The sequence below is a fragment of the Otolemur garnettii genome, unplaced genomic scaffold, assembly GCF_000181295.1.
Source record: "Otolemur garnettii isolate 467f Iridium unplaced genomic scaffold, OtoGar3 scaffold00043, whole genome shotgun sequence".
Lineage (NCBI taxonomy): Eukaryota > Metazoa > Chordata > Mammalia > Primates > Galagidae > Otolemur > Otolemur garnettii.
The window spans coordinates 8,402,770-8,418,042 of record NW_003852438.1 but is presented as its reverse complement, the minus strand read 5'-3'; the positions used below and the strand labels follow the sequence as shown (position 1 = coordinate 8,418,042).

Here is a 15,273-nt window from a genome sequence, read left to right as displayed (position 1 = left end):
CCCTGGGTAGAGTGCTGTGGCATCACAGCTCACAGCAACCTCCAATTCCTGGGCTCAAGCAATTCTCCTGCCTCCGCCTCCCAAGTAGCTGGGACAACAGGAGCCTGCCACAACACCCAGCTATTTTTTGGTTGTAGCTGTCATTGTTATTTGGTGGCCTGGGCTGGATTCGAACCCGCCACCTCAGGTGTATGTGGCTGGCACCTTAGCCACTTGAGCCACAGGCACTGAGCCAAGATGAAAAATTTTTGAAAAATTATACTATCAAAGAATATGAGTTAATAGGATCTGTCCCAAGACTCAAATCTCAGAATAAGTCTTTATCCTGCTCCTAAACTAATTTGAAAGGGAATCTCGGCAGTGCCTGTGGCTCAGTGGTTATGACGCTGGCCCCAAATACCAAGGGTTGCAGGTTCAAACCCAGCCCCGGCCAAACTGCAACAAAAAAATAGCCGGGCGTTGTGAAGGGCATCTGTGGTCCTAGGTACTTGGGAGGCTGAGACAAGAGAATCACCTAAGCCCAAGATCTGGAGGTTGCTGTGAGCTGTGATGCTATAGTGCTCTACTGAGGGTGACAAAGTAAGACTCCGTCTCTTAAAAAAAAAAAAAAAGAAAGAAAGGAATCTCACCTTGGCAAAAAGTCGATCTCCATCATTGTCCAGAATCAGGATGGCTTTGACAGTATACAGGGAGGGTTCCTGAAGAGACATGAATATAACTTCAGTCCTGAAGGCACCCACCACCACTGGCAAACCAGATAACTTCTCCCTCCTCCCACTGGGGTTGCAAGGGGATACAGAGTTGCCTCCATACGACTCCTACCCCAATGTGGTTTGATTCGGACTTTTCCCACTGAGAACGACCAAGTGGTAAGTAAACTGAATTGAAGGTTTACTTCAATTCGACAAAGCATTTCAACAAAAGACTACAAAGAAGCATCAGAGAAATAGTTTCTCTGATTCATAGGGAGATTAATCAAGATAGGCCATGCTGTTATTATAGTACAGTTATTTTCCAAATTAACCTCTTTTCCTGGTCTCCCATGCACAGGTGGGTATAGAATGTGATCAGACTAATTAATAGGCACTGAACATGGTCATTTGAAAATAGGTTGAATGCCGTAGCATACTTGGAAGTTTCTGCAGTCCCAATGCAGCAGCAATGCAGAGACATAAAGCAAGCCTTCCTGAAACCACCCACACACTTGAGCAGAGGGAAACGAGTGTGCGTGTGTGCGCGCATGCACACACACACACACACAGCCAGTTCTGAATACAGACTAGTAAGACAGCCATCTTCTAAAACCTCTCATATAATCCCCAATACCTCACCTAATCCCAACCACTTAAATTGCTAAGACAAAAACCAACTTGAATTTGAGGGGAGTTAAGAAGCAGTAAGAAGATCTGAGAAACACTTTAAGTCCTAGTGACAGTAAGCAAGAGGGGAGTTCTCTTTCACTACCAAGAATCAAATTAAGGATACTGGCTCTTGTAAAGGAATCACAGCCTCAGTCATTTTTTTTTTTTTTTTTGAGACAGAGTCTCAAGCTGTCACCCTCCATAGAGTGCTGTGTGTCACAGCTCATAGCAACCTCCAACTCTTGGGCTTAAGTTATTCTCTTGCCTCAGCCTCCCAAGTAGCTGAGACTACAGGCACCTGCCACAATGCCCAGCTATTTTTTTTAAATATTGTTATTAAAAAAAATATATGTATATTGTTGTATAGCTGGCCCGGGCTGGGTTTGAACCTGCCACCCTCAGTGGCTGGCACTGTAACCACTGTACTACGGGTGCCGAGCTATCAGCCTCAGTCTTTTTTTTTTTTCTTGCAGTTTGGCCAGAGCCAGTTTCAAACTTGCCATCCTCAGTATATGGGGCTGGCGCCCTACCCACTGAGCCACAGGCACCACCCCAGCCTCAGTCTTAATGGCTATACTCAACTCCCTTTTTCAACTGTAAGCATATCACTTTGGTCTGGTGTACTCTCTTCTCTACCCCAGGAACATCTGAAAAAACAGCAAAACTAGGAGAGGAAGAAGTGGAAAGGAGAATGATAAGCATGCAGAAGGTGTTTGCAGCTTCACATCCTTGGCACTTTTTTTTTTTTAACAGAGTCTCTCTGTTGCCCAGGTCTCTCTGATACAGCTATGTAATCAGAACTCACTACAACCTTGAGCTCCTAGGCTCAAATCATCTGGCTGCCTCAGCCTTCCCATAGGACTGTGGGCACAAGCCACCATGCCCAGCTAATTTTTCTTTTTTGAGACAGAGTCTCACTCTATTGCCCTGGATAGAGTGCCCTGCATCATAACTCACAGCAACCTCAAACTCCTGGGCTTAACCAATGTTCTTGCCTCAGCCTCCCAAGTAGCTGAGACTATAGGTGCCTGCCTTGACACCCAGCTAGTTTTTCTATTTTTAGTAGAGAGTGAGTCTAACTTTGCTCAGGCTGGTCTTGAACTCCTAAGCTCAGGTGATCCACTCGCCTTGGCCTCCCAGAGTGCTAGGATTACAGGTACGAGCCACTACATCCAGCCTATTTGTTGAATAATTGAGAGAATCAAGGAAGTTTGAGAATAAATTAAAATTTTCTTGATGCACTAAGCACCTGGGAGACTTTTATAATTAGATTTCCACATATAAGTGGATTTTCTTGTATGGCCATTTGGGGTGATATCACTTCCAATTTTATCTCTCCTCTGATAAACATTCCTTAGAGATGTCCATCCTGTAAACATTGTACTTTAGAATGAACAAGACATAAGGAACACCTATCTCAAACCAAAGGACTCTGTCATCTAGTAGAGGGAAGTCCTCTCCAGTCTAGTCTAAAAGGTCACAAATAGAAGCAGCTCTCCTGATTCCTCACAGACAGACCTTCCCATTAAGCAGGCTCAGTTCTACAGTAACTTGGGTCCTCAATTCACCAAAATGAAGACATCAATGGGGATGAGTTTCCTTAATGGAAGGAAAAAAAGTCCAAAGGCAAGGAAATTTAGAAGGAACCATTTTTTCCATAACCTTTTCCTTAGAAATCATTGGCTTTGTTCCTCTATCCACACACAGCAACCTCACAGAGCTGCCCATTAGTTTAAACTAGGCATTAATCTGGCATAGGCAAGTGGTTCTTGCAGTCATGGAGTCTGGCATCCCTAGAACCCAAAGAAAAGAAAAGCCCTAATGGCTACCGGCCAACTGGAAGAGTCAGACGATGTCCTTTGTGGCCAACAGGGTATAAATGCCTAAAACAGCCACACTGGCAAAGAGGGAAACACATCCCTGGGTTCTGCTCCTGGCCATTTTCACTGGCTTCAGAGAAAATGTTATCAAAGAAACCTCCAAAATAGAAACATTGGATCTTCCTGGTAAGAATAAAAGATAGGCCAAGGAAGGCAAGGAGAAAGACCAGATTTGACTATTAGAGCTCTGAAAGAGGAAAGATGGCATTATAGAAAAGGCTGCTCATTTCAAACTTCCAAAGGAAGAACCACATTAAATAAAGCTGAAAATTTAGGCAAGAGCTTAAATGCTGCTTTAATTCTCCACTCTGCTATAGCAAGAGCCAGCTGCTTCTCCTTTACTTCTCCTGCCACCTCCTGACTGCAGCTGGTTCCACTTCAGCCTGAGGCCTTTACCTCTCAAGAGAGGGGAGGGCTAGGAGTTCTCATGCCATAAAACCAGCCAGTTTAAAGGCCCCAGAAGCCATTACTGATAATGTAATTTCATTTTAAGTTTTTGCAAAGGGCAAGTTTATAAATAACTCTCAGCTACTGAGAAATGGGTTTCCTGGACAATGGACTAGATTTGACCTTGTAACGCATTAAATGCTGATTGTTGAGAAAGACCCTGTAAGCTTAGGGCCATATTCAAAGGATTTAAAAGGTCTTTTCTTCCCTCCCACTTCCCAAATGGGCAGCTGCTAGAAAGCTTTCGAGACAAAGTTCTGTGATGCACTGACTTTCAGAGAGCCACAGCCTGAGTGTATAACAGAACTTCACCTCAAATGCTAATGGTGCCTGGAAATGATGTATAGGCAGATTGGTTTGTGGGAGGCTGGGTGGCTCAGACAGATTTTCATTATGTTTTCATTATCAAGAAAACTACACTGCTCTCCTCAGGACAAGTGAAACACTACTGAATAAGCAACTAGGCTGCTGAAAATGAGTCTTTGATACCAGAGGCTTCCGAAGCCTGGTAAAAAACATCAACATCTCCCAGAACCACGTTGAGGACTAGAGGGGAAGAGTCATTCCTAGTGCTGCCCCCTGTGGGCCTTTTGGATGACATGCAGTTTCCTCAGGATCAGCCATTAGCAAAAATACAGAAAAAGGCAGCTCTGGGCTCTGTGCCTGTAGCTCAGCCGCTAGGGTGCCAGCCACACATACCCAGGCTGGTGGGTTCGAAGCTGGCCCAGGCCTGCAAAACAACAATGACAAGTATAACAAAAAAAAACAGCCTGTAGTCCCAGCTTCTTAGCTGTGATTCCATGGCACTCTACTCAAGGTGACATAGTGAGACTCTGTCTCAAATAAAAAATAAAAGGCAGCTCTGCATAAAAATTATTTGTGTGTCCTGTGAGACAAACTAGTAGACAGTATTCCGTGGTGTGTATAAAAACAAGTGAATAAATAAACAATAAACTAGTAGAGATGACCTCTGAAAACCATTTACAGTGTATAAAGTAAGAGAACCTTTTGGGATAAAATCTTGGTAAGCCACCCCAAAAAGTCTGAGGGAATAGTGTTGGGAGCAGGCAGACAGAAAAATTAGAAGCTAGATTAATTATTTGATTCATTTAAGGGGGAAGAAAAACCCAAGAAGCTTTCATGAAGTTAGAGGATGCTATCCACAGAGCTGAAAGATCACAAGAATTTGGCTAAGATTCCTGTCAAGTTCTTCATTCCCTACTTAAAACGAAATCCTTAGAGTCACAGCAAAGGGGGGGGGGGTACCTTGACCTGGCAATAGGTCTTAACCTTTTAGAAACTATAACTAGATGCTTTTCTTTCATCCTATTTATAAAGTAAAACCAAGACAGCAAAAACTAGAAAGAGAAATTCCTAGATACCACTCCTAGCTGCACATGGCTAAGCAGGTATTTTGCTTTCTGACTCTGTGCCAACTTTTTTAAAATTAAAAGCTCCTCTGGGGTTAAGGGCTCCAATTTGCCAGCCACAAGCCTATGGACTTCAGATAAAAAGAAAAGAATTAGCTAAAGGGCTGGACAGGGAAGAGCAGTTTTCACATACCAGATTAGATTCAAGAAACACTGCTCAGAAAAGAATAGGAGCTACAGGTACCACAAAACATCACTCATCCGATGTGAGAACAAATACTGGCTATAAAGAGGAAACTGGCCAGCTGGGTGCAGTGCACATGCCTGTAATCCCAGCACTCTGGGAGGCTGAGGTGGGTGGATCGCCTGAGCTCAGGAGTTGAGACCAGCCTGAGTAAGAGCAAGACCCTGTCTCTAACAAAATAGCTGGGCACCTGTAGTCCCAGCTACTTGGGAGGCTGAGGCAAGAGAATCACTTAATAGACATACTGTTCAGGATTAATGAATGAAAAAAAAAAAAAAAAAGAATCGCTTGAGCCAAGAGTTGAAGTTGCTGTGAGTTATGACTCCACAGCACTCTCCTGTGGGTAAGAAAGTGAGACTCTGGCTCAAATAAATAAATAAATAAATAAGAGGAAACTGAACATATGCCTTAGAAAGAACCTATGGCAGCAAGAGACACCTAGAAAGATTCTTCCTATCTGACATAGATACAAACCGTGGAAAGCAGTCACCAACAGTTCTAACATTACAGGAGCAATGTCTCAAAACTCCCACAACCGGGCGGCGCTTGGGGCTCAGTCAGTAGGGTACCGGCTCCATATACTGAGGGTGGCGGGTTCAAACCCGGCCCTGGCCAAACTGCCAAAAAAATAGCCAGGTGTTGTGGTGGGTGCCTGTAGTCCCAGCTACTCAGGAGGCTGAGGCAAGAGAATCACCTAAGCCTAAGACCTGGAGGTTGCTGTGAGCTGTGACATCACATCACTCTACTGAGGATGATAAAATGAGACTGACTCAAAAAAAAAAAAAATAAAATAAAAATAAAAAAACTCCCACAATCCTTATATTATAGCCTGAATCAACCATTAACTCAAGTTTTCCCTTTCTCTGAGACTCAGCCTCCTCATAGGAGAAATCGGAGGCTTGACCTAGATCAGTTAAGGCTAATACATTTTTGGGGTCAGAGCAGACCTCTTTGGTAAGATGATGAAATTTATGGACCTTGTTCCCAGTAAAATACACATTCACAAATTTTTAGGATTTTTTTTTTTTTTAGAGACAAGAATCTCACTTTATCTCCCTTGGTAGAATGCTGTGGCGTCATAGCTCACAGCAACCTCTAACTCCTGGGCTTAGGTGATTCTCTTGTAGTTTTTGGCCAGGGCTGGGTTTGAACCCGCCACCTCCAGCATATGGAGCTGGTGCCCTACTCCTTTGAGCCACAGGCACTGCCAAGCTTAGGTGATTCTCTTGCCTCAGCCTCCTGAGTAGCTGGGACTACAGGCACCTGCCACAACCCCCAGCTATATTTTTGTTGCAGTTTGGCCAGGGCTGGGTTTAAACCCGCCACCCTTGGTATATGGGGCCAGCGCCCTACCCACGGAGCACAGGCACTGCCCAATTTTTAGGATTTCAAGGCGTTCATAGACTCAGGTTCAGAATTCAATGAAATTCAATGAGATTTTCTCTGAAGATAATAATTTGGTGTGGAGTGGGGAGGAATAAAAGAGGGCAATGAGAGATACTTTTATAAATCACCCTTTCTTCTCTGCTGGTCACCCAGTAATGACTTCAATAAATGAGTGTATGGCCTTCATAAATTAATAAATATGATTGAGAAACCACAACCAGCAGGGGGAGTGAAGGCCAGCACTACCCTCCCAGCTTTCAATGACTGAATTTGGTGACTATGAAATGGGCGGGACAAAGATAACCAACCATCAAGCTCTGAAAAAATGCAAAGTCTCAGGCCCTTTCTGAAAATTCAGAAAAATGTTTTGCCTAGGGGTCATACAGTCACGAATTCTTTTCTCTCTTTAAAAAAAAAAAAAAGTTAATTATTTTTTAGAGACAGGATCTCCTACTGTTCCCCAGGGTGGAGTACAGTGGCATCATCATAGCTCACTGCAGCCTTGAACTCCTACACTCAAGTGACCTTCCTGCCTCAGCCTCCCAAGTAGCTGAGATTACAGGCCACACCACTATGCCCAGGTACTTTCTAAATTTACTTTAGAGACGGTGTCTCGCTATGTTGCTCAGGCTGAGGCCTTAAACAATCCTCCCGCATTGGCCTCTCAAAATGCTGGGACTACAGGAGTGACCCACCGCACCATGCCCCTAATTCTTGAACTATCATGGAAGTGGAGAATCACAAAATTGATGGGCAAAACAGCATTGCTGGGAAGAGAGATGTATCAGACTGTACTCCATACCTGAGGCCTGGGAACAACATCAGAACTTCCTGCCTTCCCAGTTTGGTAATCCACAAGCCCTTACTTAACTATCACTCAGAAAAGAATAAAATGTAATGGAGCTAGACTCCTTCCTGATGCATTTTTGGTCATGATTTATATCATGATTTATCCTTCAGCTCCCCCAGTATCTACTTCTGAAAACAAAAAGCTAGTCTTGAAAGACTTAAATGACAGTCTCTGTTAATCTTTCAGTCTAGTTATGCCCCCAAATCAACCCTGAGGAGGAAGTGCTCTCTTTTCTGGTTTTATCCTCCCTCTAAAACTACACAATAGAAAAAGAACTTAAGAGAAAGTTGGGTGACAGAGCTAACCAGGCCAAGTGGCTGTGGATGGGGATATCTGCATTGGTAGCGAGAAAATAAGAAAGCCAAATGAGACAGGTTCACCTGCAGCACATGTGATTTAGGTTATACAACAAAAAGGGCTTCCTAGAGATGGGTGTAGTCCAGGCGTCCTCAAACTATGGCCTGTGGGCCACATGCGGCCCGCCTAGGACATTGATCCAGCCCACCGGGTGTTTCTGTCACTACTGCCTGTCCTGCTTAGCAGCCGACTCGTCCCGGGGCCCACAGTCCGGCCCTCCAATGGTCTGAGGGACAGTGAACTGGCCCCGTTTAAAAAGTTTGAGGACCCCTGTAAGTCAAACACCAGAAGAGATGACGCAGGCTAGGGAATCTAAGGCTAGGAGAGATGTTTCTAATAAGCTGATGTGAGAGAAAAACCTATTCGGCCCAGAAACAGGAGAGGCAGGGGGTGAAAGGGCACTTGCCAGTACAAATATCTTACTCTGTGCATGGACTCAGCCTCTCAAACATCTTCCTCAGTTCCCCTGTGGGCACCCTGCCTTCCCTCTTCCTAATTACTCCGCACAAGTAGGTAGATAGGTACTGATTCTTTATTTCTATTCCATCTTTTATCTGCCTTCTCTAGTTTCCCTTTTAACAACTTCCTTTCTTATCAATATCCTGACTCCAACCAAATCACCTCTAACACCTTAATGGTGTTAAATAAAAAACAGGAGTAAGAGGCCAGATGTAGTGGCTTGCACCTGTAATCCTAGCACTCTGGGAGGACCAAGGTGCTTGTTTGAGACCGGCCTAAGCAAGGGCAAGACCCAGTCTCTACTAATAATAAAACAACTAGCTGGGCATCAGTAGTCCTAGCTACTCAGAAGGCTGAGGCAAGGGATCTCTTCAGCCCAAGAGTTTGAGGTTGCTGTGAGCTATGAGGCCATAGCACTCTACCAAGGGTAGAGTGCGACTGTCACAAAAAAAAAGAAACAGTAGCAAGTATCTAGATGAAAAAGACCCTAAACTGACCACTAGGCTCCCTCAAATATCTGGATAATTCCATTCATCCTCTTCCCTCCTAGGACAGACCTGGCTTCTCAAGGGTTTCTTCACATAGAGGCCCCCTCTTCCTCTTTCAACCATGTGACAGCTCCCCTAGACCTCTGATATAATTTATACCTTGCCAGGGACCAACTCTTTCCCACCACTGTGAAGGAGAGGGAAAAAATATATATAAATATGTCGGAAATCTATAACAAGGTCTTCTTGGAGGGCAAGACATGGGGAGAGTTAGAAGCAGCGTCAATTGCTCTTTGGGGGTTTTAGTTCAAGCCGAGGTCTGCTTCCAGCAATCAACCATTAAAACAAGCCGGCCAGAGTAACAGCACAGTTTATTCTGATCATTTAATTTGAAGTGTCAATAAATTAAACTTCAATCAATTAAACTAGGTGTGCAATAACCCAGATGGACACCCCGACACCAACATAATCACAATAAAAATTTTTATGGCTGCCAGGGACCTCACTGGGGGCAGTGCTGGCACTGCTCACGCCCTAGCTGAGAAATATATCTCCACAGCACAGGAATGAGGAGATTGCTTCGCCTAACGAAATGGAGAGGCCAGGCACCAGCAAGGACGCAGCTGGGAGAGGGGCACAGGGGACTGCCAGGAACGAGATGGGAGTGCTTTGGGGCTTAATGTAATTGATACCTTTGCCCAGAGCAGGGGGAGGGGGCATTTAGGCCAAGTACCTCTACTGTTAGTGCCAAAGGAATTTAACAAAAGCCCCATTAAGATGATTCAGGAAGCAAAGGCCATGGAGCAGTATCGGTCTTTAAGAGTCATTGATGTATTCTACACAGTTTCCTCCTACATATATACTCATACCCTTGTGCACTTTGGATGATCTGATTTTCAAATGGGACTCAGAATTTGGGATTTGGTCATTGTTACAGGATAAAACAACTAGGAAGGACAGCATTGGAAGTCTAGTCTGTAAAGCAGTAGAGAAGCATTCACAAGGTGAATCCGAAAAAATGATATAAAATGAAATGCATGAGCAATTTAAAGATCTAGACTGCTAGAGTAATTTGGCTTTGAGGAGAGAGGAGGAAGGGAACAGTCATTATTTTTAAGATTCCATAGGTTATTAATGGAGAATGGTGACCTGCAGAGATCCCTTTCCATTCAAAACTCAAAAAGGGAAAGCCAGCAGAAACCGCAGGAGAGAGCAAACGGAGTCCAAAGATGCAGAATGAAAATATTATATAATTAGGCCTTGGAATGGAAGAGATGAAAAGGTCTCTTTCTTTGGAGACCACACGGAGACCTGAGAAAGAGATCCATCAGTTTGAAAGCTAGACCTAGATTACTTAATTTAAGAAAGAAATATGGGCTCGGCGCCTGTAGCTCTGCAGCTAGGGCGCCAACCACATATACCGGAGGTGGCAGGTTCAAACCCAGCCTGGGCCTGCCAAACAACGACAACTACAACCAAAAAATAGCCAGGAGCTGTGGCGGGTGCCTGTAGTCCCAGTTACTTGGGAGACTGAGGCAAGAGAACCACTTAAGCCCAAGAATTTAAGGTTGCTGTGAGCTGTGACGCCATAGCACTCTACCCAGGGTGACAGCTTGAGACTCTGTCTCAAAAAAAGGGAAAAGAAAGAAATGTTATTTATTATAAGGTACCTAAAAGAAGGGAACCTATTATTATTCAGAAATTCCATAACCCATGCAAATTTTAATGAATAGTTCTTCTTGACCCCCTCTAGCTTCTCTTTCTCTTTTTTTCAACATCTTGTAGCTGTGTGCCTCGTAGAGCTGAGGATAGAAGAATATACTTTAATCATATTTCCCCAAAGGTCCAGCCAAAACAGGAAAACGAAGAAGCCTAAGCAAACTTTAGGAGTCTCCCTCTCTAAGGAGTAGCTTGTCAAATACGATCCAGGTACAGTGAACTCTTTCTTTAGCTTAGTAGACACATAAGAAGGGAACTAGGGATTCCTCACACTTTCTATAATGACGATAAACACCTAAAAGTCAAGAGATGTTGCTGAGCAGACAGACAAGGAGATGAGACAAAAAGGAACAGAGAAGAAATGTGATTCTAAATCAGATGGAGCTGAATTTTGTGGGCAAGTATGTGTGGGTAGTAAGAAGAGAAAAAGAAATTTAGGAAATATCACCTGATTCTCAACTAAGCCTCCTGAACCACCGAATATAGACAATTATTTAAATTACTATTTTCTCACTTCTCCCAAGGATGGTACAAAACTAGTGCCATGGTAGATACAAAAAAGCTGACACATTACACACAGTGCTTAGGGCTTAACTTACTCATGAAACTCTAGATTAAAAAGGTTGGAATGATGGGAAAAGGATATAGATTTTTAATTGGGGGGGCAAAAATAAATCAAAATTGCAAAGAGGGAAAAAAAAATTGAAGAGGCTCAGAGCCTGTGGCTCAAGCGGCTAAGGCACCAGCCACATACACCTGAGCTGGCGGGTTCAAATCCAGCCCGGGCTGCCAAACAACAATGACGGCTGCAACCAAAAAATAGCTGGGCATTGTGGTGGGTGCCTGTAATCCCAGCTACTTGGGAGGTGGAGGTAGGAGAATTGCATGAGCTGTGATGCCACGGCACTCTACCCAGGCTGACAGCTTAAGGTTCTGTCTCAAAAAAAAAAAAAAAAAATTGAAAAGAGTCGATAAAGATGAAGGAGGATGGCTCAGCACCTGTAGCTGAGCAGCTAGGGCACCACCACGTACCTGGAGCTGGCCTGGGCCTGCCAAACAACAATGACAACTACAACAAAAAAAATAGCTGGGCATTGTGGCGGGCGCCTATAGTCCCAGCTACTTGGGAGGCTGAGGCAAGAGAATCACTAAAGCCCAAGAGTTTGAGGTTGCTGTGAACTGTGATGCCACAGCACTCTACCCAGGGCAACAGCTTGAGACTCTGTCTCAAAAGAAAAGAAAAAAAAAGATGAAGGAGGATACTAGTTTAATGTTCCAAGAATTCTGGAAATCAGTACCAGAATTGATACTTATCTGCCAGGTGCGGGATTCATGCCTGTAATCCTAGCCCTCTGGAGGCCAAAGTGGGTGGATTGCTTGAGCTCAGAGTTCGAGACCAGCCTGAGCAAAAAGCGAGACTAAAAATAGAAAAACTGAAGCAAGAGGATCGCATGAGCCCAAGAGTTGGAGGCTGCTATGAGCTACGATACCACAGCACTCTATCCAGGGTCACAGCTTAAAGCTCTGTCTCCAAAAAAAAATTGATACTTGTTGAAGGGCTCAACTACAACTTGAACTTTACCTCAGAAATGAAAACAATGTTACCTAAACATTTGTACCCTCTTATCAATCTGAAATTTAAAAAAAAAAGAATTAATACCTGTTCATATTTTGTCCCCAACCAAAGGTTTATATAACTGATGGTTGAAAGGACAATTCTGAATATTAAAGAGGTGAAAAGTCCACGATGAGAAAACCTATAGTAACATCAGAGAGAAACTTGGTCTGGGAAAATGAAGAAATCAAAATCTAATCATAGTTTTGACACCATATTTCCTTGAACATATTTCCTCTTCCCCATACCTTAGTTGCCCCTAACCTGTAACTGGGACTACAGACACCAACTACAACGTCCTGCTAGTTTTTCTATTTTTGGTAGAGATGGGGTCTCACTTTTGTTCAGGCTTGTCTTGAACTCCTGAGCTCAAGCAATCTACCCACCTCAGCCTTCCAGAGTGCTAGGATTACAGGCATGAGCCACTGGCCCAGGTCATTCAGTGTGTTTTTAAAAACAAAGTTCAGAGGTATCTGACCAAATCAGCAGGGATCTGTGAATGCAGCATCTTAGGCATAAAGGGAGGGAATAAGGAAGAAGCTAGCTGAAACAGACTTCATGGAGGAAGAAGAGATAAGAAAACTAAGAGAAGAGAAAATGTGACAGATTTTCACACACACATAACTCTTCCAACTCACCTTTACACACAAACTCATTGTTAAAAGGACTCTCCAAGTATTATCTTCCTCACTTTAAGCATGCTCCTTTATAAACATATGTAGGGAACAGTCTAAAACTTTCACAGAAACCAATTCTCAAGAATATATCCTATTCTGTTACTTGATTAAGAAAAATTGTTAACTGCCTGTACTGAAAATATTAAAAGTATCCAGATTTTAAGTTTTTTCCTAGACTTGACCAACCCATATTATGAGAAAGAATTATCTCTATCTTTGATAGGTTGAAAGGGGAATTACAACTTGTTATTCTCTTGGCTCAGCGCCCATAGTTCAGTGAGTAGGGCACTAGCCCACATATATAGAAGCTGGCAGATTTGACCCTAGGCCAGGCCTGCTAAACAACAATGACAACTCCAACCAAAAAATAGCTGGGCGCTATGGCAGGCGCCTGTGGTCCCAGCTACTTGGGAGGCTGAGGTAAGAGAATCACCTAAGCCCAAGAGCTGGAGGTTGCTGTGAGCTGTGATGTCACAGCACTTTACCAAGGGCGATAAAATGAGACTCTCTAAAAAAATAAATAAAATAAAATAAAATATAGCTGGGTGTTGTGGTGAGTGCCTGTAATCCCAGCTTGGGAAGCTGAGGCAAGAGAATCCCTTAAGCCCAAAAGTTGGAGGTTGTTGTGAGCTGTGATGTCACAGCACTCTACCCAGGGCGACAGTTTGAGACTCTGTCTCAAAATAAATTAAATAAAATAAAAAAATAAATAAATGGAAAAAAGAAAGAAAAGAGTTCTAGGAAGGAGATTGGGAGCTAAATTCCTACACCACACAAACTTCTCCAAATTACAAAACAAGGCACTTCTGAAAGAAATGCTCTGGTCCAGTGATAAAGAAGGGGTACTTTATTTGTTTGAACCAAAAAAGGATCACATGGACAAGAGGACTGATACTCCTCCTTAACCACTACGATTCTCATGTAACACCCAGAGAGGGAGAAATTAGCATCCTAGATCCTACAATAAGAATTTCTAAGGCCTAAATGGAGGGGGAAAAGGAGAACAGACTAAGGAGTCTGGAAAAATACTCTACAATCCATGCTAACTCTATCAGGTATTCCAGAACTTTGATGGAATATCGATTCTTTGTCATGATGAACCTATACAACAGAGATTAACAGGAAATCGAAGTAAAGAGACAAAAATTTTTTGCAGGAATGTGACAGGGTATTTATCAAATGGAGAGTCAAACTCTGAAAACCACCAGGAAGCGCCTGTGATGACAAAACACCAGTATTATATATGGCCTTACAACTTAGGACAAGTTTGGAGGTTTGGGGAAATTCAAATCAGGATATCATCCACAATGATAATAAAAACAGGGAGAACCTGAGGAACCTCGCGAATCCAGTAGGCTTATAACCCTATGAATTCTAAGGACTCCCTCCAACTTTCCACCGACTTCAGGCTCTCTCTGCTGCAGGGCTTCCTACTCTAAATTAAGGCTTATCTCCGCACTAGGCCACACACCTATTCCGGGGACAGCCAAAACCTTCAATCCCTGAAGATTACCAGGAACTCACTTTCCCCCACCCTCAGTTAGGCTGCACCCCTGACTTTGGGCCCTCTAGACACCGTAGCATCTCCGCTGCCCCTCCGGATCCTACCAAAATCAGTGCCTCCATCTTGCCCCGCAGCTGGTGCCGACGTGGAGCCACAAAAGCAACGCGGCCGCTGATTGGCTCTACATTCTCACTAGACCCCGCCCAGGATAAGGATCATTGGGTAAGGGTAAGTCAGCCCTTGGTCCATTGACCAATCATGATACTAGTTTGCTTAGCGGAAGCAAGATATCCAGCCAGAAGGCTCAAGTACTTGATTGTCGGCTCGAACACTCAATAAAATGCCAAAGCCTCACGACTTCCCGGGGCGGTAGGGTCAGTGGAGCAGGGGTTGTTTCCATGGGGAATAGAGGAAGCGCTTGTTAATTTGCAATTGGTAGGACCGAGAGCACGTGATGTTGTCCTCCTGATTTAGCCACTTTAAATCCGCACTCCCTTTAGAGGGCGCTAGGTCCCTTTAGCCTTTAACACCAACCCTCCTGAAGGAAGGCGTTCACCCTGTTCCCTAGTGCCAGCGCCCCCTGTTAAGTCAATGCTGTCTGTGGTTGCTGAGGCAAACACATCTAGCTTGCTCAAGTCACTTCAGCATCCTTACAGATAGTCTACACAACCAAACACTAGAGCCAGGAGATGCCCAACATGTTAACTTAAAAACCTACCTCTCCAGGAGTTGATAGTCACAATGACTATCTCTCCAAGGTGGAGTGCCAGATTTTGCTGGGCCTAGAGAAGTTTCTAAAAGCAGCTTTTCTTTGACTCAACATGAGATAGGATGTTAGAGTTTTGCAGATCAGAGAGAATAGGAGGCAAAGGGGTAAAGGGATTAGAAGGGAGGGTGTAGGGAATAGGTTCTGCGG

At 43.9% G+C, this 15,273-nt stretch overlaps 1 protein-coding gene across 1 annotated transcript in view; it reads right to left on the bottom strand.

Annotated features, from left to right (window-relative positions):
• Positions 1-14,547, bottom strand: part of COPZ1 (coatomer protein complex subunit zeta 1) — a 25,463-nt gene extending 10,916 nt beyond the window's left edge. The window contains exons 1-2 of the mRNA XM_003790458.3: positions 14,462-14,547; positions 630-698 (exon numbers count right to left, since the gene is read on the bottom strand). Coding sequence (XP_003790506.2) covers positions 630-698; positions 14,462-14,479 — 87 coding nt within the window. The 5' untranslated portion in view covers positions 14,480-14,547. The remainder of the gene's footprint in view (positions 1-629; positions 699-14,461) is intronic.
• Between the last annotated feature and the right edge of the window lie 726 nt (positions 14,548-15,273).